This window comes from Gasterosteus aculeatus, chromosome 7 (genome assembly GCF_964276395.1).
Source record: "Gasterosteus aculeatus chromosome 7, fGasAcu3.hap1.1, whole genome shotgun sequence".
Taxonomy (NCBI): domain Eukaryota; kingdom Metazoa; phylum Chordata; class Actinopteri; order Perciformes; family Gasterosteidae; genus Gasterosteus; species Gasterosteus aculeatus.
The window spans coordinates 11,288,057-11,315,749 of NC_135694.1; the positions used below are offsets into that span (position 1 = coordinate 11,288,057).

A 27,693-nucleotide genomic window follows, 5' to 3' on the forward strand; every position below is an offset into this window, starting at 1 on the left:
CTTTTCAAGAAGACAAATCTCCAGTTAGCTCGTATAACGCAAACTACTTTGTTGGACTAAAACGACAAAAAGGGAGTTTGCAATTTGCTTGACAACAAAAAAGAATGTAACTGTAGCTGTATGTACTTTGTCCTGTTTGTATCAGTTAAATATATATTCTTTACTATTGTAACTTTGACTAAACAAAGGGGTGAAACCAAACTAAACTAATTGCATAGTGTTAAATTAACACGAGAAAAACAACCAACTAGTTTCTGACTGCTAGCACTTCAACACCTGTCGATGCTAATAATGTAATTATTCTGGAGCGAAACCTTGAACTGTGTCTGATTATTTCTGTTTTTAGCTACATAAAAACACTGGAGATGCACGGTGATAATCAGCAGCACCAGCTGTTCGTTCAGAAACAAGAGAGGAAGACAAAGTGGGCGTTCTTCTTCCCTGCGACCCAATCAAAGCGACTGCTATCAGACTGCTGACCCGTACTCAAAATGCCACACATGTGTTCATGGTGAGGCCTATTTCTTGCCAACAAAAATGAGAAATATACCGAAACTCCAAATAAGGACGCCCTTTCTGATCCAATCCCACTGGAGCTGAATAATGTGAGCTATCTGTGGCTCATTACATTTGCTAGATTGCTGTCGGTTGGATACAAGCAGTTTTATAATAGAGAGCTCAGTGGCGGCGTCCAGCTGTTGTTGATAGTGTTTGATATGGGACACAGAACCCTCGGGCCCAGCTTATGCATTCTAATCCTCACAGAGCGATAAGGGGGGAGAGGGCCTTTTAATGTGACACACACACACACACACACACACGCAGACACGCGTCGCGGCACGTACAGTTCCACAAGCGCACACGCTGAATGGGCACGAACGGCAACTGCATTGGCAAACCCACTGATGCCGCGGCACGCGACGCGATCTAAGAGCCGCCAACAAGGACGCCAGCGCGCAGCGTAGACAATTGGAGTGCGCTGCCAGATCCGAGTCGCCTGGGTTATCTGGAAATCTGACTTTCATCTCGCGCCTGTCATCACGTCGCAAAGCTGTGGCTTTGTGTCACAGTGATGAGCGCATACGTATACGGGCCGTTTCACATTCACATTTCGTTATTTCCAATTCAGGCACCTGAAGCAACATTGAACGCGGTGCCCTCCATCTTTTCTTTGTTGTTCTCTGGATGCCACTTCTCTGAGCATCTGACATGTAAACCCTTCAATAAGACACGTACACCAACCTTCCAGAACAGCAGCCTGGATCGGTGCCGCAGTAATCAATCTCTATTAGGTAATATCTCCGTGCTCAAGGAACTCACACGCGCACTAATCATCGCCAATTGAGTTCTGTATTTATTAGGCTAAATGAATCGTGCGCTGCGCGTTGACGCGCCAAATCCACAATCGCAAATAACAGCGTCTGTTCGCCGCGTTGAGGTCAAATACAAGGCCCGGAAACACAACACAAATGATCATCTTCTGTAAACGCATGTCCTTTTATTGTGTTTCAGCCGTACAATAATGCTATTTTCACACCCAAGCAGGCAGAGTACGAGTTATTATTCAATGTTTACAGTGCAGGGAAGGGAACGGCAACAAGAGCAGCGCCGAAAATGCGGGCTGCGAGAGATAAATGGAACAGGTCAGAGTTCAAGAGAGACGCAGACATAACGAGCACAAAGAGAAACAGGGAGAGAACGACCAGCTGGCTAGTGTTTATGCAAATTTTGATTCAGCAATTATGAAAATGAATGAGCAGAATACATTCAGGAAAGTTTGAATAAATGGCCTCAGTGGCACAGAAGAATGAGCAAACTGTTCTCTTAATTGGAATAGAAAGGTGTTTTGATGATGAAGATGTGACAGCAAATGAAATGACAAATACTGCAGGAGCGTTTGTGAGTAATGGCCGTCCAGCAGAGCAAGACAAACTCATGTATGCAGAGATAAAAGAAAATTCCACCAGAAGAAATGAAATGATTGTTTCTTTCCAGCTTTTTCAAGCATCAACCTAATCAGTATTGGTACTTTGTCATCTTTAACAAAGTTCACAGAGAATTCAATTGGCACATCAAACACGTCGGCGAGGACGGACACAGGTGCTGCCAGGAACGCAGAGAGCGAGGCGGACAGGCAGAGACGCGAGGAGACAGGAGGCTGCTGGAGAAGGGGAGCAGCCTCATTAGGAGGAATACGGGCAGATTCCTTCTGCTCTTTAATTAAGGAACGGATTAATGAGAAAGAGCCAGACGCGTCTGCCAATGCCACGGCAACAAATGCGCTTCTTCCATGGCTGCTGGAGTCGGGTGACCACGTGATTTTCTTGCGTCCTTCTCCCTTTGCCTCATTGTCTCTTTGCGTCCTTCTCTTTTGACTTGGCTCTGTTTCTTAACCGGCTCTCAAAATACCCGTGTTCCACTCTTTGCTGGAGCCTTCACCTGTTTTAAATAGGCTACCTGCAAGTGGGCCAAGTTGTGTGTGTGTGTGTGTGTGTGTGTGTGTGTGTGTGTGTGTGTGTGTGTGTGTGTGTGTGTGTGTGTGTGGTGGGGGCACGTGGGAGGTTGGGTGGGTGTGTGTTCGTGTCCGTGTAGCTTTCTCTTCATGTTTATTAAGAGTGTTGTCAAACGCAACACGTCCTCCACAGTCCTTTCACAGTAAACACTTCTCAGATCTCAGAACATGCTGATTTTACCGTAAGAGACATGTTAATACATGCAACGCCCGTCAAATATTAGCGCCGTTTTTTTTCATTAGGATCTCATGCGAACAACCAAACCAACAGGCTGTGTGTGCATGTGTGTGTGTGTGTGTGTGTGGTCCTGTCTTAGTACATCAGCGTGTTCATGTGAGCGGGCAGCAGGTGTGTGTTGGTGGTGGCTGTTGCAGCGGGGGGCAGGTGACAGGTGCGCCAGGCTAAAGCGGAGGTTGAGGTATTGTGAGGTCTGTTTGTAAGATAGGCGATGATGCGCGACCGCCAAGTCGTCGGCTTGAGTCTATTCTTGCTTTTTTATGTCTTTATCTCTTCAGGTCACACACACGCACACAGAGAGACAGGCTGCAGAGAGCTGGCTGTCCAGGAGCATGTTTCTCTTAGATGAGGATCAAAACTGAGCTCATAACTCCGGTGGTACCAGGATGGGCAAATAAAAACCGATTTTTGTTGTTTTTGGTCTACTTACAAATACCTGTGTAGACTATTATTCATTTTGATTAAATGTTTCCCTCAGGCTATATCTTTCATTTCCCCCGCTCGCAGTTGATTCTGTCGTTTGTGTTTCCGTTCCTCTGGGATCCATATTGTGGCGTCACTCATCTTCTTAAACCCTGTCACTTGTCGTAGGGACTCAATGGGCTCAACAGTGTATTACAGTGTGCTTCACAGCTTACACTGATCTCGCCTCTATGGGAGGATGTTTTGTTATTTTGTCAACTTAATACCGCTTTGTACAAGTGTGCATCCTCGATGTGAAAAAGGGAATATATCATACTCATTTTCAGCATCATGCTTATTTGGGGTCTCATACGGTTTGTCTGAAAGCGCCTGTCTCTTTAAGCCCTTCTGCCCCCCCCCCCCCCCAAAACATCCCAGTGCCCCTCTTATTGACTTATGAGAAAATGTGACGAACCTTTGCAAATAGCAGCTCTGAAGCGTGGGTGGAAATAATCAAATAGGGGTGCGATATTCTAAACGGCCTAATTCTGGTTATTAATAACATAGCGCAAAATCAAAGTCCTTCGCGTTCCCTCCTCGTTGAATTCACCTGTCCTCCCCTGCCTCTCTTGATCCCGTCTCCTTCCCTCCGTGGTCCCCCGGCCGCCGCTGAGGACATTTACTCCGCGGCGGGTGGGGCGGGGGCGACGGGGTGTGCAGTCTGAGGAAGGTCGGTCCTGCTTGATTGGCTGATGAGATGTCTAGTTAGACCTCTTTCGTGTGGAGAGCGAGCGGCGTCACAGCATCAATTGAGGAGGCTCTCGTATGCGCTCCCACGCTCCTCAGAGCAGTAACGAGCGAAGTGTGAGCCGTCCTGGTGCCCCGCCAATGACATTTGATGTGCAATTTCTATTTATCTTCCCTGAGGTCAAGGTTCACCCTTAACCTTTGAGCCAGCGCAGGTTTAAGAGTTTCAACACGCATGCAGTGACAGGGAATGGAGGCTTTCGTCAAATTATTATGGATTTATAGGGAGGTGGGCATTGTAGCGGCGAGCAAAGCGCACACGGACACACTCGTATAGGAAGGTAAGTGGTTCTGCCAACAAGGCCAACAGTGTGCAGTTAGGGACAGTAAATAGAGCAGAGCACTACCTGTAAATAACCAGCTCCACAGCCTCGTAAATCCTGTGTCTGTGTGTGTGTGTGCGTCAGCCATGAGCTACAAGGGCAGACGTGTGTGTGCGCTTTCACTGCACTGATGAATTCAAATCAATCCTGACACCTATTTGTACACTTCCGACTTTCAATACATCCATCATCATGAGCTATATTCGCTGGTTACTTGCGTTAGCGTGTGCTCAGGCCGGTTCCTGTGTGCTCTGTAGCGCCCACCAGAGGGGAGGAGATGGAACAGCTTGTTGCCCTACCACCACCACCCGTTCTATCCATGCTGCTCTTCGCCCACGCGGGTCAGGGTGCCACATGTGCGCAGTCATTGTTGGCATCAGGCCACTGATCTGACCCAGGCCACTCGCACACTGACCCCGTGGACCTGAAGGCAGCCGCAAGCGGGGCGCTAGCAGAAGCTCCTTGACACAGGATATTTGCCTGTGTGGTCTCGTGTCGAGAAAGCTGTTCTCCGCTGGGTTTCCTGTGTTACAGCTCAGAAACATTCACACTCCTCGAGGTCACGTGATGAGGAAAGCTGCTCCCCACTGTTAGCTTTTCTACTGCTAACATTTGAGCTGTTATTGGGTTTTTAAGGGGCCGGTCGAAGGCGGCTGACAAGATGTTTGCTTAAGATCAATACAATTTCTCTTTCCTTCTAGAGATTTCACACATTTTACATTTCCTTTTTAAATATTGTAGGAGGACGTTTGATTTTTACTTTGTAGTAAAGGAAAGGAATGACATCTGTAGCTCATGCATTTGAATGGAGAATTTGGAAGTGTGCATACTGTGCCATTGGAGCGTGTCTATATTCCAGAAACTGTTATGAAGAATTGTTGCTGCTAGTTTACAGAACTATCAAAAGGACGTTTATCCCTGGTCTCCATCTTTAGTGAGACCATTGATTCTTCTACAGCAAAAGTGTGTAACAACGATGAGGGGAGAAAACCAAAACGGTCCTCAAGTGTTGGAGAACACTGGACGTTTATTTTCTTGACACATGATTTGTCACGGATGAAGACCATCGCCTGGTGGCTTTCTGATCTGGCACGCTCGGGTTGCCACGGTGACAAGAAGCCAGCGGCGTTGATCACCTGCCAGGGATGCCGGGTCACACCTGGTGACCCGACTATCTGGACGTGTTCACGCAGACGGAACAATCTCCTGATAGTGCTTCTGGTAAATATGTGAGATAAAAATGCAGCACTGTTGTTAAACGATCCTCAGTATCTGTGTGCATGAAAAGGACCACATGGTTTACTCCGAATTCCTCCTAATGAGTTCTAAATCAGCTGGTGTGTACAGACTACATCCTCCATACTCCAATTAACCGAGAAGCATAATGAGAATGCATAGTTTTTTGCAAATTGTTGATTTGAGGATTTTACAGGAGGAGGAGGAGTTAGTTAAAGCTTGAAGAAAATAATCTTTCTGGTTTAAATCACCTGTACATTTTAAAAGGGCTCATGCATGATTGAAATGTACTTTCAAAAAGAGTTTTGTTTTATATGTTTTCAAATAAGTGGCAACAAATCCTGTGAAAATCCCAATTTATAGCTGGGATCCTTTTATGCATGTCCAAACCTCGCCGTATCTCATTTATCTGTGCCACAGGGCTCTATTGTTACCCAGAAGCTCTGGGGGACAGAATTCTCCTCTCACACGCTGTCATTTAATACGACTCAATACCACATGCACCGTCCGTCTGCCGGAAGAAATCGATAGTGCACCAAATATATATTAATCTGCAGTCTCTTTAACTTTTCGGATAAACTAAAACACCCAGTTGTTTTAGAAAAACAATATATTGGTGTGATCTGTTTTTTAAGATGTACGTCTGGTGTGAAATGGACACATGGTTTTAGAGCCGCAGACATTCTGATGAGATAAGAGACAAGAGATAAGAGACATTTTGTCTAGTGGAAACTGAGGTCTGAAGACTGATAAAACCAAGAAAAAGCACCCAGCCCGACTGCTAGAGACAACTTTATGCTTTATTAGCCCCTTTGTTGCTGTGACAAAAAAATGCTGTTGTTTTTTTTAAGCACTCACATGTAGTCACAAACAACTGCTCTGCTGTGTTTACCTCTGCCTTTAAAATAGCATGTTATTAATTATGCAGGAATAGAGCACCACATCCCTGCATAAGTACCGTAAGTGGATCGTGATGAGAGGGTACAATGCTAATGCGTGTGCATCTACCCGCAGTGATTGCAACAACGTGCCGTTCATTTTTCATCCACTTCATGTGAGAGTGTGAACGCACTCAGCCCAGTGAGACACGGGGTAAAGGTTAGAAGAAATTGATTCAAACATTTGATTCATTAAATTATTCATCACCTCGTGCAATTAGCCACATTATACATGACGGCGGCACGGGGCACTTCTATGAGATCATTAGAGGCTACTTATTGATATAAAATGCACTTTTTGTTCACAAAAAAACCTATGAGAGAATTATTTGATAATTGTTCATCGTCGGCTAACACTTTTTTATGTTTAAGGTCAAAATCTCAATTATTTACTGTATTTATTGTTACTGAGGACATAATTGTGTCTTTGTGTGTGTTATTAGCAAATTGAATTGCTCATATGCCTCTGTGGACATTAACAAGCAATTCATTAGAATTAGAGCTAGAATTTAAACGCCCTCATAATCAAGTCATTGATTCAGTTTGAATAAATACTGTTAGTAAAACAGTGTCTCCGTAATGTCACTGTGAACTTGCTGGAGCAAGTACTTCGTTGTTTCAGTTTATTTCCGTCGACCAAAGTCTCCACATCTGATCCTGCTAATATTTCCAGTTCTCATCTTAAGCTCATGTCTTTATTAATCAGAGGATGCTTGTTGGAGGGTTATTTTTAATATGCAGTCGAATTTACACACACACACACACACACACACTCATAGACACCCAAAACAACCTCAACCATCACTAACATTTCATTGTTCATTCTAACCCTTCGTTCCTGATACTTCAGGGTATTTTAACCCTATTCACCAAGTGAATAAAGCACACTTAAATGTCCGTATTTAGCCCGGTAACGTTGGAGAACGCTGTAGATGGAAGCTGAATGCATTGTAATCGATGCAATTCCTCACCGTTAACCTTCATCCACTGGAAGGGCCACTGCCAAGTTCAGATGTTATTCAGTGTCTAGCAGCACTATAGAGAGAATCACATTTGTTATCGTCTTTGTTTCCTGGTTCAGACTCTTGGTTGTAAAACCCTTTGGTGGAATAGTTCCAAAATTAGAAGAAGGTTTTTCCTCTGAGACGTGTGATTGACGGTCATTGATCTGATTGAAGTGGAGTGAGTGACTTTCTCACTGTAACACTGTAAGAGCGATCGCAGACTGAACTTGTTGAACTTGAATTTGTTGCGAGTTGTTTTTGTTTCTCCAAGGACTTCATATTTCACTTCACTTTCTCTTTTTATAGTAAGAAAATGGATGTTTGTGTGCAGCATGTCATTTTTTTACGAAATTAATGACGCACACCAAGTCAGAGACATTTTCTGATCTATTTGGAAGCTGCTTTCCTTCCAATTTTAGATTCTGGTTGTTCTGGCTCAAATATATTGAGTTGGTCGTGGTGAGATTGCTCTCATTCCTTCTGTGCTTGTGTTTACCTTGCTTGTGTCTTGTCCAATTAACTGAAGCCATGTGGATTTGTCGTTTTGATTTTATTTTCATCTAATATGAACAAACAAACAATGTCTGGATTTCCTTTTCTATTATTACAAGAATAAGCTGTTATTTGATGTTATCTGTAACTTCACCTGCTGATCTCACACGGTTTTATTGTCCTGTCCCTTCCATTAACCCAACGCTACTTCTAAGCATATTTGGATGATTTTGTTCTCAATGCACAGAGCGGGTGGACAGGTAGAAGTGGACTTGTTCGTTTTAAGCCTCAAGTTGTTTCTCTTCAACTGTTGCCACTCAGCAGCCATCAACTGAACAAGCTCTTCAGCTGCACTCCACACATTTATTGGATAATTCAGTACAACTTCAAGGACAATGTTTTCTCTCACAATTGTCTAAAATAAATCAACAAAGGTACTATTAAAGTACATAATCTCCAGGGAAGGCGTAGTTTTTGTTTAAAAATAGGACGTTTGTACCTAATGTCACCAAGCAGTGAACCTTTGAATGGTTTCTTGTCGCCCGGTGTGACTGGATTGCACAGGTAGTAGTAACTGGATGGACGGACACCTTTTGTATAAGTATAAGTTAGGGGCCAGCTAGCATTTTAAGAAACTAGCTCGGCTATCATTTTACAAATTGCAACGTCAAAGTAGGTTGTTTCCAAGACTAAAGTTGTATGAAGGAAGGCAGTTTGTTTCAGTGAGATATACTTGAACTTCTTTGCGCGCATGATGTCTAGAAACTGGATATTACATTTATCATCACCCGTCGTCACTCTCAAAGCCTCCCTCCGCTCTCTTCCATGCGTCCTCTTTCCGATGATGAATAAAAAGGACAACGAGGCAGACAGCCAGGGAAGGGGAAGGGATTGTGTTCGTTTATCCATGTTTGCTCAGTTTAGCTCGGGGCAAATATTAGTCTGCGTGCTCGGCAGCCGTTCTTCTCTGCTGGGCTGCAGAGCCATCCTGCCTGCAGAGGCTGACAGGAGGAAAAAAAAGAGGACCGGGAGAAAGGAAGGGAATAAATGGGGGCGGTTCTCAAGGTAACTGATGAACAATCATGTCAGGAGAAATGCACTGATTAAGTCCTTCCAAAGCATCGTAGCAGTTTTCAATCGAAGGAGAAATATAGAGAGAGAGAGATCGAGGGAGTCTGCAAGGACGGAAAGTGGAGGACAACAAGGGAGACAAAAAACACTTTGCTCTTCATTTTGTCCGAAGGTCACAGTCATTCCTTTCAATTTGGGGCCCGCCGCCTGCCTCGCTCGCTCCTCTACAGAGAGCGACAGGCCGCCCCAGAACGCGCTCACACACCACAACAAACAGCCGCACGCCGCTCTCACACAAAGAAAAGAAAATTGACCTGCTTTTTGATCTGCTTTTTCTTGCGGTGGAAAAGCCGACATTTGTATGTGCAGACGGAATAAGACAAGAGGACTCACTGCCGCTGGGGCCCTGACCCAGAGGAACGTAAACTTTAACAACTCAGCGGCACGTCAGCAATGTTTCCTTCCATCTCCATCCCCGAAAACACGGGCTGTTTTTTTTCCCTCATCAAGGTCTTAATAAACGGCATGCTGAAGATTCAGCGTAATTCCAGCATCAAATAACACAACGAAATAAAAAACATCGCCACAGTATCAACCCGTCCAATGTCAGAAAGGATTATTCTTGTACAAAGCCACCAAACAAAAGACAGATTATAGTGAAGGACTCCGCTATGTCACCTCTGTAGTGTTTTACTTCAAGCACCTGTCGCCATCAGCCACAGGAGAACTCTTTCTCTCAGAGCACTCGGCGCGTTGATCATTGGGATTCGTCAGAATACCCTCGTTAGCAGCTCCAGTCAGCGCGGCTAGGAGCCTCTCTGGAGCCAGAGAGCTGCTGATGAGGGCAGACAGATTATAAAATTGAGAAAAAGGAAAGGTTGAAGCAAAGAGTAAACACAATAATAATGGTGACGTGTGGACGGTAGCTTTTCCCGGCATTAGAAAGTCAAACATTCATTTTGAAGCCTTAATTGTTGTAATAGGCAGCTACGGCTAAATAATCTACTGCAAAAAGAAAAGTTAGTTAGCAGCAAATAAGCGGTCTAGACTTAACAAAGGTACGGTAACGGTATTCTGAGCTGTTTCTGCACATCGAGGACATGTCCTCCAGTCGGCAGTAACTCTTCCACTTTGTCCCTAGAAAGGTATTCAGTGTGATTGATATGATGCCGGTGAATCTTATTGTTTAGTGAATTGATGAAGGATGCAGAGCTGGTAAGAGCCAATGATAACTGGACACACAACACAGAATGAGCCGTGAAGCCATGTGAAAGAGATACTCGCTTTCTTTCAGTCTATATTCATTTCTGTGTGTGATTCATCTTCTCCTCTCACTTTACCTCCTCCATCCGTCTCTGGTCAGCGTCACGGACCCGAAGCATCTTTGCTCTTTGAGTTGTTCAGGTTTCACTTGTGCATCTTGATAGATTTAATCTGCCTCAACACCTCTTCTGAAAGGAGGAGAGTCGGAGATGTAGGTGATGATTCCATTTTAGTGCCGAGCAATGTGAATGACGTTGATTAAACCTACAAATAATTTTCACATAACTTTGCAGTAAGGTTCAACAAGTTCCCTCTCCCAACTCGTCAATTACTGATTTTTGGTCAGTGGCATGAGCAAATCCCAGCAAGTGTCATTTACATGTCAGCGCCGCGAGACATGCTGTGTTTTCAAAACAACAAGCTTTGGTTTTCTTTGTTTAGGCAAAAAATACTTAAATATTGCTGTTTGAGTTCTAATGAGTGTATTCATGGGGATAAAAAACCTAATGTTAATGTCATGTCAGCTTCCTGCCCCCAAAAAAACAAAATGTATAGAGGTTTAACAATTAATTTCAATAGAACTGCTGCATTGCGTTTGAGGCGATTGATTGTGCATGGTTCCAATTGTTCATCAGACACGAAGCAGCAACACCCCACTGCCCACTTTGCTCAATCAGTTGGATCCCACACACTAGGAAATTGTGTGTGTGTGTGTGTGTGTGTGTGTGTGTGTGTGTGTGTCTGTGTGTGTGGCGGGGCTCAGCGTAACTTCGCTCAAGGACGTCCTCGTGTTTGCATGAAGAAATGTGTGTGAGCAGAGGAGGTCAGACGGGATTCAGACCTCCAGATCTGATGGTCACAGTGCCGAAGGACACATTCCATCAGCAGGCTTAGTGGTGCTGGAGTCGTGTCTGTGTGTGTGTGTGTGTGTGTTCATGTCTTCAGATTGGAGGCTGACACTGAGTGAAGATGGGGTTTTGGTGCTCGGTGACAACATAGTCAGGATTATGGAGGATGATGTTTCCGCTGATTTATATTCCCGTCCTCACCTGCATCTCTCTGGGAGATTCACACATATACACACACACACACACAACGCATGCAACTCGTAGATTTTTCAATAAGATCCAATTCGGCGTCATTTCGGCAGCTCAACGTTTTCAGAACAGGAAGGAGTAGCTATGACCACGGTCCCAAAGAAGAGAACCAGCTGGGGGAAAGAAAGAGAGATAAAGAGCTATTAAGATGGGGAGATTGGGTGAGTTCGGGGCGCAACTTTCACAAGGTGACTGCTGAAGATTGTGGCGAGCACATACAAATGAGTTGGCTGAGAAGAATATGAGATGTATAGTGAAGGAAACCAAGATGCAGCTTTAGCGCCTTTTTTTCCCCTGTCCCCTAAATCAAAGCAGCACACTGTGTGTGTGTGTGTGTGTGTGTGTGTGTGTGTGTGTGTGTGTGTGTGTGTGTGTGTGTGTGTGTGTGTGTGTGTGTGTGTGTGTGTGTGTGTGTGTGTGTGTGTGTGTGAGCCCCGGATAAAGACACATAATCTGAGTACTACATAACTAACAGTATTCTTTGCCCAGAAAATGACTTTTTGTGTTTTTCCGCTCTTTGTCACACACACAACGCGAAGGCGTGGGGGTGAGTGGACGACGGGGGGGGGTGGTTCAGCCAGTGAGGATCCTGCGTGTTACGCAACAGCCCGTTGCTCCTTACGTAACGCTGCAGTTTGAGAGTGGAAGATTAGCCCCGCTGCGCGGCCCTCCTGGTAGCAGATGCCACAGCGATCTCCTCTCGCAGGCGTCGGGCACACACGTCGAAAAAGCTGATTATCCGTACGGAGCCAGAATTACCCGTGGAAAGGGGAGATGAAGAGATACCCTGTGATGGGGTATCTGACTCACAAATTATTTTTCACCCATGTAAATCTGTAACTGCAAATCACACATCAACTTTAGCATTGCAGAAATAATTGCTCATGGTATGAAATATGACGCTTAACACCGCGTAGGAGTGGGATAGCGTGTGGTGGGGTGGGATGGATTGCTTTTCGTTGGGCATCCAGTAGAAACCTATTAATCAGTCATTTCTCTGTCCATGCCGCCCCACTGGCTGACTCATAAGCTAATAAATACTGCAGCTCGCGCATACTTAGACTGGTACGTCAAGTTAGGCTCAAGCAGATACAGGCTGTGATGGATCATTATTGAGAAAGAGTCTGATGAATAGTTTGCGATTCCACCGCCTACGATGCCATTGAGAGGAAATCTGTCAGACCAAATCATAGGGATCAGCAAATCCCCAAACTGGTCAGCCATGTTTTTTTTTTAACCTTTTTCTCGAGTTGATGCAGCAAAATGAAAAACCCTGTGACTGATTCAGATCGCTGTCTGAACTGCTGAATCTAGCCCCCAGTCCAGCCAGCAGCGGCTCCCCTGTTGTTTCTCTGCTGTTGTCTCTCTCTAATCCGCCTGTTTCTTGCTTCTCATGTATGAGATTGCGGTAAAAAAAAAAAGTGAATGCAAAAGGAGAAGATGCGTGCGGAGGTGAAGCTGTAGGGGAGCTGGAGAATAATCTCAATTCAGCTATCTGCAAAGACATGAAACCAAGAATTACAATTCAATCAAAAAGCCATTTCCCCTTTGTCTGCCCCCCCACTCCTCTTCTAAATTGACTATCAGTGTGCGCAGGGACGAGCGAACGAGATCTTGACATCTTCAAAAGGAGCTTTGATCTCGGAGCACCTTGAGGCCCTGGAGGATCATCAAGGTTCCCTCGGTCCTTTTTTTTACGCACGGCGTTTCTGTGGCCCCGTGCTGCTGCTCCTCCTCCTCCCTCTTCCTCTCCTGCTCAGCTCTCTGAGGCGGCCTGATGACTGTGCGGCGAGGTTCCCATTTGGCAACCGGCGCCTGCCTCGACACGCTCTCTCGCACCTCGCAAGGTCATGTTGAAATAGTTCTGGAGCGCTCTCTGTGTTTCACTGCACGTTTCATCTGCGACTCGCTTTTTCTATGTCTTTGGTAAAGACGGAAGGAGAGACTAATGAGAGGAGTGTGGGGGGGGGGCAGCTAAACTGTGCCGTCAACTTGCTGTTACTTAGAAGCTGATCTGCAGGCTCCACTCAGCGTACAGACAATCATCTACTTTTGATGTAAAAGAGACCTCAGATATTTGAGGACAGCAAGTTTGTGCTTGAGAAATTATGCTACTACTCAGGAGGTTCCTGATGCAGTATGAGGAGCTTTTAATGGGTGTCACAATGTCAATGTGACCCCAATGGGTCCCGCGATGGAGGAAGCCGGGCCCGGCTTCACTGCTGCCTTATGACTGTAGTCGGAACTCCGGCGGGTGGAGGGCTCCACGGACTTTCCCCCCGGTACCAGGAGTCAACACCAAGAAGCTGCCCAGGCTCAGGGCATTTTGTTGGGCATTCTGTGGGGGAAGACAGAACCAGGACCGTGTGGGTCAAACAGCCCATGCTGACCATGCTCCAGTAAAATGATGGTTTTCTAAAGGGACTCTAGCTCAAAAAAAAAACACTAAACAAATTACTTTTCCTCCGGTCTGCATACATTTTTCTCAAACCCCCCACGATTGAACATTAATCGTGGGGGGTTAATAAAATCAATAAATAAAAGAGGTGCAGTCTTCCTCGGGCACCAGCGGTTTGAATTGGATATAATTGAAAAGTATCATACCACGTTTCATAAAGCAGAGCTCCTTCCCTCTGGGTCCCCCGACTTAGACCACTGTTTGAGGCACTGAGTGAAAAGTAAAAAAAATTATCAAGACATCAAATTCTTTTTCCTGACATTAGCCGACAGCTGAAGCGGATTAAGGGCTGCTAAGCAGTGGTGTTTAAAGAGCAGCGAGGGCTTATTGTCGGTTACCTAGCAGTCCCTCTATTTCAATGGTGCAGGCTTGACTGCTCCTAGTCGCTCCAGCAGTTTTTTTTTTCTCCTTCTGTTTCCAGAGATATGTTCGCTTAAGGGAAATGGCCATTAAAATGTCATTACCGCTACACAAAAATCATTTTTTGAAAGGCACTGGTTCCCAGCGGCTTTGCGTCATAATGGGTTCAATACATTCCCCCAGCACCGGGAGAACCCTAATGTTGCGGAACACAAATGCTAATCTCTCTGTAAATATCACTCAAATTCCCTCTCCCTTCTGCTTTTCAGTCATAATAGCAGGGACTCACTCTGCTTTGCCCTCGCAAATTGAATTGACTCTCCAGGCAAAGGTGTTATGATTTTCCCAAGCTTCCTGTGTGTGGGAGGTAATGGAGATGATTCTGCCGATCCACTCGATCCAAAAGCATTTCCCCCCTCGCCCGCTCCCATCTTTTCAGCCTTTGCCGCTGCATCTCGCATGTATCGCCCCCACTAATCACTCCTTGACAGTATTCATATTTTTATCTTCGGGTCGATGTTGGATTTTGGCTCACGGACGGCAGTGGTCAGTCCTCAACACGAAGCAATTGATTAAGTGCCCAAGGAGCTGGAAGCACTTTGCCATTTGAGACTTTCAAGCCCCGTCTGCAGAGTGAGATCATCTGCTGAGCAGTCCATCAAGCTCCACTCTGAGGAACACTTCCTGGGCCAACTTACTTCACGTGGCAGAGTCGGTTTCCTGCTTCCACATTGATTCTCCTCGTTCAGCTGCGTCCGATAGTCAGCCGCTCCCTCAGCGCATTAATCAAGGCCCCACCGGCACGTCCACTTGCAGCGCCATTTGAGCACGCTCAATTAATGGCCAAATTGAGGTTGTGCATACTGTGGCCATGCACAGAATGTGGTAACTACTTTATTCGGCCCTGAGTGCTAGTTAGGATGCACATACATTTGCTATGATTATGCCGCTCATTAACTTACTGTACAACCTCTGCACTTATTTACTCAATTAACTTGTCATTTTAATTTCCGGTAACATTGGGCCGTCTTATTTTCCTTTCTTAAATACTTAATCAGCTATGAATAATGGGAAAAACGCTACGAGCAAAGCCCTGACCCTCCGGCATGTGGAAGGTGGCTAAATAAATGCGCATTGCTAATGAGATAATGGAATCAATGAAGGTGTTGCTGCGGTAGGCCGATAGAAGCGTGCAAACAAATTGACCCCATGTGCAAATGAGCCTGACCTGTGGTGACAACGAGGAAGTTTCCCAGGTGTTATTGCATTGGATCTTCTGGCGGTGCAGAAAAAAAAACTGCGACAGAAGATTCACTGGTAGACCAGAGAATTAGTCTGTAATGATGCTTTGTGCTCTGTCTGCGTCTCTCTTTCTCTCACCCGTGTTCTCTGCCTGTCTGGCAGACTCTAACTCCATAAATGACTTTGACCTTTCCCTGGGACTATAAGCCAAGGAACCACAGAAGGAGAGAAGAGAGACGGCGGTAGATGAGCGCAGAGTAGGCGGTTGACTGTAATAAACTCAAAGTAGTGGGCGGCTGTCAACACTAATAGATGGGAGAGGGGAGGGGGTCAGCGGGTTGGTGAATACTAAAGGTCCCTTAACAATCGCTCTGTTCTTTTCCCGGGATGATGTGTGTGAGATATGATGCTTGCCCCGCCGCCAGTGAAGGACCAGTCCAGGAAAATATGTGATTTTGATTTCTGCTAGAGGACAAATGAGCAATCTTATCATGTGATGACTTTATGTCATGTGACGCATTGTTCTGCACACTAGAGGAGACACAATGAGTGAATGTGATGGATACCCTGGAGTAATGATGGTTCACATTCTGAGATGTGGTTTTAGGCCTGTGTTAAACAACTTAACAACTTAAATCAGTTTCTATTGCTGTCTTTTGAAGAACATGATCACTCTCAGTGGCAGAGACCACTGTAAAGAAGCAAGGTATTTAGTCATAAAGTATTGGACAGCGAAGGTGTTGGCTGAACTTATTACCAATGAGTTATTGCTCATGGAGAAAAAGGCTGTATTATTTCATACCGTGGGAAAGATGGATCTTGTGATGATTTGAATGACATCCACTTCCAAAAGTGGTGTCAGTTTCCCAGACAATTCATGTGCAAAGAGATCAAATGTGTCTGGGGGTGGAGGTGTTCTAAATGCTGGTGTATTTTTCGCTAACATTCCTCATCTTCCTCCGTCTACAGGAACGGGGAAAGATCGGCGTGATCTTCAACGTGGGAACGGACGACATAACCATCGAGGAGGCCGCGGTGATGGTGAGCGACGGCAAATACCACGTGGTGCGATTCACGCGGAGTGGTGGCAACGCCACACTACAGGTGGACAACCAGCCGGTCATCGAACGCTTCCCCTCAGGTAGGAACAGGGGCAATCCGGGCAGTTCTCACTATTTCAATTGAACCTTTGCAGTTTTGAATATTAGATAAATGGGGGAACGCGGTGGAGAGAGAAACCTAGAGCCTCTGAAAAATCTGTTCATTAAGTCAGCTTCCAATTTGTCTGTTTATGTATGATGGCGTTCATATTTAGAACGTACCACCATTATTTTAGATGATTATATTCTGTCTGAAACGAGCCGAGCAGCCTTCCAGAGGCAAATAACTTAACGTTAAAGAGAATCCAGCTCCCCGCTCCCTCCCTGAGGGCAGGATGCGGTAAAATGGCCACCTGACGTTGGGTAAGTCATGCCTGGGCTCCAGACGCAGCATCATTTCGCATACAGACTGAAATTGAGGGCAAACCCCGATGAGTCACTGCTGGGAGTGTGCTAATTCCCCCACTTGCTGGTTAACTATAATCATGGTATTCTATTAGTGCCTGAATTATGAGGCTATTTTCAGTTGCGTAGAAGCTCTCAATTAATTTCTCTCTCCATTGTGTTTCCCCCTTTGTTCATGGTTGTTCAAAGGAAGACATTTTGTGTTCCCGTCATGAGTTGGAAGTCAGTAAACATCCGGATAGACCAGGCTTTGCTGCATACCGTGGAAATCTAATGACCTATATACGGAAATAAGGGTTTGCAAAGCCTTGAAACTCTGGTACACTCATAGATTCGCAATCTTTTTTTGTTTTTATTCTCCATTGATGCTTTCCGACTGGTGAATCTCCATCCCAGCTGAAGTCGATGCCTTCATCTCCATTGTCTAAACACCGTCTGTGTCGTCACTGTTGCAACCAGCGAGACGAGTGGCGCTGGTGTTGCCACTATATTTACCGCAGTTGACATATAGAGCAATGGGGCCGTGACATTCGCTGTCACAGCAGGTATCCCGTATTTTGAGCCTCTGTTTTGTCGTGGAGAGAAGAGCTTTGTCTGAGGCCAGACTGATGGTTATGCATCCCGGCCAGGAGAGGAAGCGCCTGTGACAGTTCATTCTTTTTACCTTTTCATTTTTATTTTTTCACCCTTTTCACCCGACTCACAGTCGCACAAACCGCTCAGAGAACAGCAGCAAGCGGCCTGTTAACATCGGCGAGTGAATGTCATCACCCGATTCTCTGCTCTGTTTCATCAGGAAGCAGTAATACACAGCTTATAATGCATTCCCTTTATTCCCCGCTGCCTTCCACCCTGCTCGTTGTTGTTGTCTTTGTCAAACATTTCTTTCCTTTTCCTCTGCTTGATCAACAATTGAAGACTGTTGTTTTCTTGTTGTTTTGTTAAGTTTTGCACTTGTCTGCCGGGGGGCTGGAGCCCGTCTGATGTTTTAGGAGGTCATGGGGACCTGAGGAGAGGAAATGGTTCAACGAGAGACGAGGAGGGTTCTTTGGTGTGTAGAATAAAGATTCATTTATGTGAGCTAGATACACTCATTTGGGCGTCCGCTTTGAAGGCCCCGGCACACACTTTGATGGTCGTCATCGGCATGCGGGGAGCTCTCCTGGGGAAACAAAGATGCTGCACATTAGAAAAGCAAAACCTTGGATGAGGCAGAGGCACAAAGGGGCGGAGGAAAAACGTAAAGGGAAAGAGTGAGGGGTTGGGGTGGGAGGTGTGTAGTCAGAGAGAGTGAAATATTTTTGTAAAGAGGTTTATTGACTAAATAAAGAAGAGTATTTCCCTTGTTGAATCAAGCTCCGATGACCCAGATTGGAGATTTTGGAATCTTCTGATTCTCTAAATGGGACAAAGTACTTTACGCTGACTACACATGGAGACCTACTCTGTTCTCTTGATGCTTGTGTTATGCAAAATCATCGCCATGCTGTCCCAAAGGAACACTGAATCTTTAAACGTCCACGTCTGCAGGATTTTAAGGGAAAACAGAACAAATTGTCATAAAAGTACCTCCAATGGAGAACGTGTAATGTGTTACAGTTACCAAAATTGTCAGGATCCTCCAACAGAACAAGAAAGTGAACTTTCCTGTGAAGGGTCCCTCCCAAAAGGGAATTTCAGCAATGCCTTCGCAATTACTGTTGGTATTTATTCTCCTGTAGTCCCCATTGGCAGGTTATCTCTCTTTATCGGTTTTTAACCTACATGTTCAGGTCGCTTCCATGGCATTACAGCCCGTGCCTGCCAGCAGCTGGCTCATGAGCACGAAGCCACCACGGGCTGATGATCTGGAGAGACAACATGTTGACAGCAGATGTCGTCGTCTCGGGTCAGGCACATTCACGTCTCCTGATGTCACAGGAAGTGATGTTTGCAGTCCCCACGGGGGTCTGCGTGTGTATGTTTTGTCTAATTCTATGGGCGACAGTGTACGCATTGCGCCCGTGTGTTATTTTCGGTTTTGTGTGCGCGCATGTGCACATTGACGGATAGAAAGCAGACTAAACGTGTCAGAGCAGCGCCCCACACAGCTAATCCGCCGTGTCAGGCGGCCCCGGTGGGTCCCGCAGCAGCAACAGTTATTGGCCCGACCCACCTTCCACGTGCCCAAAATGGCAGACGGGCTCAATAACAGCATCCCTGCGCCCCACTGAGCACCTCCAGCCTGGCCACAGGTAGAAAGGCAGATGTTAGCAGCGGTGCCATACGGACTGTAATTTTGCCATTTCATACCCAATTCCCTTTGGTTAGTGTGTGTGCTGTGAGCAAAAATCTGCGCTACGACGGGAGTAGTTATTTGGTCGGCAATGGTTTATTTGCAATTACACCCAAGCCTGAAGAATTTCTGATTCCATCTCTCAAAAGGCTGCCCAATATTCTTTCAGAGAAATACACAGGGAGGACATAGTGGCCTCATCACTATTCAGAAAAAACGACATGTTCCAATTATTGCATCCACAGAATATTCATACCTAAATGACAAGATGTTCCCTACAACTGGGAAGTTAAACTCATACGAATGAAAACACACTGCATCAGTTTATTACACTCAGCCAGACTTTATATGGCACATTAGCAGTCTTTAGTAGTACTTTAGTAGTAGTCTTTATTTTTTTCTGTCGGGCGTAAACCAGTCGGCAGATTATGCATTAGGTTGTGTGTTTGTTTATACGGTGTGTATCTGTCTGTCCACAGCTTGTGTTTAACTATCTTTCGAAAAACGTGTTTATTGGGTCATTGCCAATTTTTGGACTTTGTTGTGGTTAAAAAAACGGACGTCCATAGCAATGTTTGGTCTCATTTTTAACTGGTGCATCTGCATCCCGGTGTCATCAATACAGTTACGCATTCACCAATATCTTGTAGTTTGTAATTGCCCCTTATGGTCACAGTGGTGTACAGTATGTTCAGCAAAGAAAAATACCTTCGGCCCACTTTACTGTGTAACTTTTGCTAAACAGTGTTCACAAGAGATAAGAGATGCAGAAAGTAGCAACGCTGTCTGAGTAATGCCCTGAATACAACAAAAGATACCTAAGTGTGCAGTGTTAAGCTACTGCTCATATCAGACCAAGTGGCTGAACAATGGTGCGCTGTATTGCCATTGAATTAAAAAAAAGTTTTTATAAAGTTGCAAAGTCTGGCTTTTTGGATTTGCACCTTCAATGTTGTATAATTCTAGTTCTGTGGTTATAGTGAAACTAGCCTCTTTACTACTTGTTTATGATTTTAACCTCTTAACTGATTTAGATTTAGGTAATTTAGGCCTAAACCAGCTTCCCAGGGGGGCACAGAGCATTATAGCAACTTCTGCCTCAAAAATAGGAGGAATAGGAGATGAAGGAGCTTGTTCGGTATTGTTTGTGTTTGTCTATTCTACTACAGACACATGTATAGAAATACAGGCCCTTTCATAGCCTTCTATGGTAGATACAGATGCGTGTACATATTGGAGAGAATGTACACCTGTGAGCATGTGTGAAGAAGCTGTGTCTACGTCTACGTCTTTGTCTTGATGCTTCCCCTCCATCTCATCTTCTCTCTTTGCAAATTGCCTCACATTAACTCTTTTTGTGATGGCAGCGAATTCACTGCAGCAGATTACGGTCAGAGAGGAGCTTCAGGATAAAATGAAACACAAATTCCATCCATTTCCTGTGGTTTTATTCCATACTTGGCATTTAGCCGCCTTTGCGGTGCCCGCTGAGCTTTAGATAATCATCACACATTTTACAACCGCCATTATATGGTCACCATCGGCGGGGTATTGGCTGTGATTAGCATATTCTGCCGCCTCGTAACCCCGCCGTTAGGACCAACGAGACCGATGAAAGGCCGCCTTTCTTCCACTCTTAACGCTTCGCTCTATTCTGCCAGTGTTTACAGGCAGTATATCTACCATAAAGCTGTCACTTTGCTTTACTTTCCCACCGCAGTTGAGTAGTATTAGCGAGAGGAAGTGGCAGTGGGGGGCGTGGATGGAGGGCACGGCTGACAGGGGAGATAGAGGAGAGGAGATACAATAGTGCTCCACAGCCAAGTGCTTGGGATGCATTGCTGAGAAATGATGGACTGGGGGAGAACATGACTGAGGACGGGGGGGCAATAGAAGGAGAGGCTGGGAGGTGGGGGAGGTGGGCGCGAGATGCAGCGCGCACGCTGGAAGCTAGCTTCTGTCACTGCTGTGATGGATGAGTCTTTGCATGTTACTGAATAATAAGCACTTCACAAATAGGATTGCGTCACAGCAAGGAAGATTACATTCAAGCAGTACAGTATACACACACACACACACGCAAAAATGCACAATGATAATTTCAGCCACGGGCCGACACACCAACTCCCATTTCAATTGGACTCTGACAAGACGGGGTTCATCTGATCCCTTTGTACTGATCCCAAAAAAAGGGCAGAAAAAGACAGATGGAAAATACGCAGTGCATTGAAAGTGCTATTGTCATGCCCCGCTTTCATTCTGTGAGCGGATCCGTTCAGCGTGAAGGCTGACCATTACAGACAGAGAAGAGAAGGGAACAAGAGAGACGTGTCTTCTCGTGCCAGCAAGGTCAGCTGCAGCTCCTCTACGGGGTTCTTACTCCTCAGATCCATGTTCCGAGAAAAAGGGGTCAGCCCTGCTCACACACCTGTTAACAGGTCTCCACCGTCTACATATCCTTCTTCTTTCTTTGCGACCTTCATACTACGAGAGAGAGAGAGAGAGAGAGAGAGAGAGAGAGAGAGAGAGAGAGAGAGAGAGAGAGAGAGAGAGAGAGAGAGAGAGAGAGAGAGAGAGAGAGAGAGAGAGAGAGAGAGAGAGAGAGAGAGAGAGAGAGAGGGAGCAATTGTGAATAACCACGGAAGATGAATATGAGGAGGGGAGGTCGAGGCAGTCCAGAACTACTTCCCTTTTGGCAAAAGCAATATGAGAGCACTCAGCGGTGCCCGTTAAAATGCAAAAAGTAGAGGGATCGACGGGAGTAGGACCGAAGATGGGTGCTCTCCGCACAACCCAGGCCAGATAAATGCCTGGAAGCATATGGACGCTAGCCGAGCGTGGACCAGAGTTCCAATTCGCTGGCTCGGGCCTCCAAGCGGGGAGTGTGGAAGTGGCGCTCTGTGACTCCGATGGTCCACCGAGCAGAAGATGGTGGATGAGCACTCGGGCCGATGCACAGAACGCAGCGTGGCCTCGGAAATCATCTGCTTCATCGTACTTTTTTAGAGGAGCACCCCTACATACTGTTAGTTCGATGTGCTCATGAACGTTGCTTAAGGTAATGACAACATGCACTGTTGCACCAGGCCGAGGGATCTAAGTACAGAGCATCTCCCAAGTCATCGTTAGGGGCGGTAATTACCTCAGCGCTGCAATTGTACTTGATTTGAGTACTTTGCTTTTAGAAGCTTAAATGATTAGTGATATGCATATAGGATTAAACTATCATTGGTATATGAGAATAGGAATATTATCTCCACTTCAAGCAACAACACATTTTACTCACCTTAATAATCCCATGAAATTATCCTCAGTTACCAGTTTGTTGATATATCTAGCTAAGACACGCACGCTGCGTTAATAAATTCATCACATTTCTGTTGTTTCTGGTGGGTCTGCATGATTTCATCAAAATCTGGTGGACTTGAACCCGGTGCCAATAACAATAACAACTACTCTGAAGAAATAACAGATCTTTCACTGATTCTTTTCACTTTATTTTAGACTGTTGTATTAACTGTTAATAGTTCCCAAAGTAGATTTAAGGATTTAAATACTTGAGAATGTGAATTACTGTTTCAGTAGTGCAGATGACAACATGGAGTGGCTTTGTTAACATAAATTACCACATACATTAAACATGTTAATTATTCTCATAGTAATTAATAAAGTGTTTCAAGTCTCGTTGCAGTCTAATAACTCCCCCGAGGGGACTGCAGGTGCTTTTAAGCAATTGATCTTATGCAATATATAACTGGCATCTGTCACAGTTTGGATTTTGATTTCACTCATCATTAAATTATTTAAAGTGCAGCAAAAAAGCGAGCGAGTTAATTGCGGTCAGCCAGCTGAGACACTTGTCACTGATGGCAGTCCCCCCCCCCTCGTTTTGCGGGTTCTCATTGGGCCTCTGGTGCTCTGCAACGGCTTCTGATTGGATCTTGCACAGTTGGAAGGTATCTCCAATTATTGGCACGTAGCTTTGGGATGATGGAGAAAGGGGGAACAGAGAAAGAGTGAAGCAAGTAATAATGGGGAGGGAGAGAGAGAACAGACATGGCTAAGTATTGCAGAGCAGGAGAGGGAAAAGATTGCTTTAGGTAATTAGAGAAGTGACACCTTTGATTTCCACAGGAGTGGGCTTACCCTGGCTCACTCTGGCAGCCTCCATCGCACACATCCACCGTGGCCGAGATGAAAGGTACAAATGATCGTAGTGAGAGAGAGGGGAAGAAATGGAGACGAGCGCAGTAGATTGATAACTGCTGCACGGATGAAAGATGATCAAGCAGTTAAGGCAGTGAGATATAGTTTGTTTCAAATGCACGCTGATACGAGCGGTGGCTGATGTATTTGCACTGAACAAAGAAGTGAACCGCTTCCGCCACACTCAAAAACACTACTGTTTATCTGGTTTTGAGGCCTTTGAAGTCTTGTTTTCTGAAGGTTCCAGTGTCAACATTTAGTGAGATCTATTCGCTGCAATGAAATATCAATAAATATATTTTAATTAGTATTTAATCACCTGAAACTACGAGTAGTGTTTCTGTTTGCTTAGACAGAGCCCTTCATATCCACACTGTCAGCAGGTCACTGCCATACATCTGCCCAGGGCGGACAAACCAACTATTTGGAGGAGGTGTATGTGAAAATACAAATGTCCAAATCGCCGGACTGGACACAGACTTTAGTCTGCCACACTGTTAGATGTCTGGTTGGAACCATCAGTGAATAGAACTGGTCGTAGTCTGGAGAATTCAGTGAGCGCTGATGACAGTGGACCCAATCTCTGGAAAATGATAAGAAAGCAGATAAACATTTTTAAAATTAAGATCCCTTTACTGGCACCGTAAACACAAGCAAAACAAATAAATCGTTTTTAATGGCACTTATTTCTTTTGTTTGAAGAAAATAAGACCTCTGGGGACCTAATAACAGACAAAGATGTTTGATACAATGGGTATTTCTACAGGGATGCATTTAGAAGCTAGCGCAGGGCCACAGTGAGAGGAGCGGTGGGTCTCCTCCCCATCTGCTCCAAAATATCCAGTGGATATGAAAGCAATCCATCTAAAGTTACCAAATGAAAAACAGAATGAGGCTAGCTCGACCAGGAGAGGTTTCTGTGAGAGGGAGGGAGAGCGGGATGGCTGGTGGCCAATCATCTCCAGTGTAATCTCTATTCTTGTGGATGGATTTCCGTTCTGGGTGTCCTGTACAAGGGCATCTGGCTGCCCGCAGAGCAACATGATATACAGCTGGCTCCTCGGTTGGTCACCACACACACACATTCACGTGTACCAACACAGACACACAGATCTACTGACACGGAAGGAGACAGAGAGCAAGACTCAACAGTGTGTGACTCATATGCCGGATTATCAGCAAACTAGAACCCAGCCCTACCAGACAGAGACGCTCCGCCGCCCTACACCGCGCTTTGCGCCAGTCAAGCAGCACGCCCTTGCTCTGACCCCTAGCGCAGCAGCTGCCATACCTGCCCAGGACGCGTCCTCTCATGGCAGTTAATCCGGCCAAAGCTGCAGGCGGCGAACATGGGGAGGAAGGACTGAGTGGAGATGCCACCAGTGTTGCAGGTTCTGTGCCGCAGGCGTGTTGGCTGGCCATACATACGCATCTAGTTTGTATAAGTACAGAACATCCTCTGATGTTTTGGCTCATGCCATGGTTAATATTTGATTCAAGATAAACTGCTCCTTTGCATTTCTAATTAGAATACACAAGCGTTTCCCCCCATATGTCTATCAATTACACAGCATGTCTGAGTGCGAGGTTTCCTGTAGTAATGGACCAAAAAATGAAAATGACAAATATATATATATATATATATTTATTCTTTCTGGGCTGCGGCCCGGCAGCAGATGGCTCATGGACCAGCACCGGTCCGCGGCCCAGTGGTTGGGGACCTCGGGTCTATATCATTTTTCACTCTCACATTTCAGATTTCAAGTCTGACTGCATTGTTTTTCTCTCTGTCACATCCAGTGAAGAGAATAATCTTGGGAGCAGAGCGAGTATAATAATGGCGGGAAGGGGGAAAAGACAAGGGCCCAGCTGTTTAATCTATCCCCCCCATTCTTATGCAGAGCAGGCTTCAGTCGGTGCAGGAGGCGAGCGAGAAGGGAAAAGTTTCACTAGTTCACTCGGAGTGACTTGTTTCTCCAGGGAACAAGAGCAAACACATATAAACAAACAATCAGGAAGCGGAGGAATTAAGATTCTGCAACAGCGGCGTGTGGATGACCTGCTCTCCATGGTTTCCATTAGTTTCCCGCGTATTCTTTCTCCCTGTCCCTCGTTTTTGTTTCAAGTGAATACACAAAACCATTGTTTGCTGATTCCTCTGCTATTGTGTGGTCGTTGATGAGGATGTTGTCACTCTCTGGTGTTTACCCGGGAAAGAACACACACACATTTGCTTTCAGTGCACGCACACTTCACTCTTATTACTTCCCCCGCTACACAATCTGTGTGTGCCTGTAGTAAAGGATGGCCTGTTTCGAAATGTACTACATTTAAACCAGTAATAATGCCCACTCTGTCATCAGGCAATGAAGAGGGATGGGGGGATTAAATGGAGTGACGGTGAACAAAAGGGGGATTTCAGGAGGAGGGAGGGGGAAGTAAGGAAGAGAGGGGTGAGGGTAAGATATACGGTACTGACGACAAAGACTGAGGGGGGGTTTCTTGGCGAGGGGATTGGATGGAAGGAAGGAGGGAGCAAAAGCTAAATAAGGAATAATGTAAAGAATTGGGAGACAAGAGGGAAGTAGTGGAAGTTAAAGGAGAAGATTTGGCTGGAGGGTAAGAAAAAATGTTTTTTCGAAAACAAAAGAAGGGAAATTTTACAATTGGTTGAAGCAAGGGTTGAGGAAAATAGTAGGAGAAGATGCCCAGAGGAAAAAGTGACTTGAGGTATGAATGGTCTACCACTGCTTTCCTCTCTGCGGTGTCCACTAGTGTGCCACTAGAGGGAGAAGAACATCTCTCCAGCTGATACACACCATCAACTCTTACATGGTTGGTAGAGAAGCCTCACTAATTGGAAGTGGCTGCCTCAGTGTGACAATTCAGTTGGAACAGGGAGGAGGTTTAGTCAAGATCTGTGGACGAACGTTGATTCATCTCACTAAGGACCGCAGCCCCCCACTATTTTCATTTGACTGATATTATTGGGATCGGCTGTTCTCGACAACGTCAGCCATCTCACGCACCCACCCCTGGCTCAGTGATTGCAGCAGAGTGCCCATGTCATCTCGAGAGTGGGGTTGTGCGTGCGTGCGGTGTCCTGTAATTGCTGCGCTGCCTTTTTCTCTCCAGAAGGCAAAGTGGTACCTGGCTAATCTTAAGTGCAGTGTGAACACATGCATGTAATTGGTTAAACATGCTGCTGTACAGTTCTCAGAACAGTTTGCTGCCACTGCGGATAGCAAAAGGTTTCTAAAAAAGGTTGGGAAAAGGTTTTTAAAAAAGGCTCCCCGTAGGGTTGATTGAAGTATCAGACTCTCTTACTGCCCACGTCATCTGACGTATGCGTGAGCGTGTTGGCAGAGGAAGTTGTGTTTTGATCCAGCCATCCAGATGAGGTAATGAGCTTTCAACATGGAGTTGAAACGGTTACCAGCATCAACATGTCTGATTGTTGCATGTTCAGTCGTCAGAATCAATATTAAAAGAAATTAAATGAAAGTAATGAACAAGCTGCTTCTTATGAAGATGCCGATATATGTTTGGTTGGTGCTTTGGACAGCTGTGGTTACTGCGAGTAAACACTGTTCGGGCTGAGACTCACCAGTTAACACGGTCACTGCACACTAACATGTTGACTTCCGTGAGGTCAAACCTCTGAGTCTGTATCATGGTGTTTGAAATTCTGTGCAGAACCGCAGACAAGATATCTGAAAGCATCTAGTGACCCTGTGGTGTGACGTTCCGTGCTAGGGTTAGACTAGGGCTGGGCGGTATGGCCAAAAATCCATATCACGCTATTTGGAAAGATTCGGACGGTATCCCGGTATGTGACGGTATTGCTTTTTCAAGTAAACACATTAATTCATCGACCCCGAAAAGGACCGCCGACTACCCGAACAGCTGTTCGCTGCTCGCCTAACGCTAGTTAGCGTAAAGAGTGTTTGTTTGGTTATTCATTGTTGTTAGAAAGTTATAACCACGACTCAATCTCAACACACGTAAGACAAGTAGCTCCGACCGCTGGACACTCCGCGATGACGTGTAAAAATAAGTTCTGCCACCTGTCGAGGAGCATCGTCAGTTGTTTTGGCGTAACACTGGAATGAACGGTACTAGAGAAATTTATACCGTACGGAAATCTTATACCGGTATACCGCCCTGCCCTAGGTTAGGGTTTCCGCCTAATGCATGTACCCATCTGACCACTAACTTTCCTTCCCAACGAACATCAATTTGTTGATGTGGATGAAAATATCAA

The 27,693-nt window shown here is 45.5% G+C and overlaps 1 protein-coding gene across 13 annotated transcripts in view; it reads left to right on the forward strand.

Annotated features, from left to right (window-relative positions):
• nrxn2b (neurexin 2b) overlaps positions 1-27,693 on the forward strand; it is a 551,159-nt gene that overhangs the window by 495,852 nt on the left and 27,614 nt on the right. For all 13 annotated transcript variants that reach the window (XM_078105711.1, XM_040180539.2, XM_040180546.2 and 10 more), the window contains one exon: positions 16,413-16,584. In XM_078105711.1, coding sequence (XP_077961837.1) covers positions 16,413-16,584 — 172 coding nt within the window. The remainder of the gene's footprint in view (positions 1-16,412; positions 16,585-27,693) is intronic.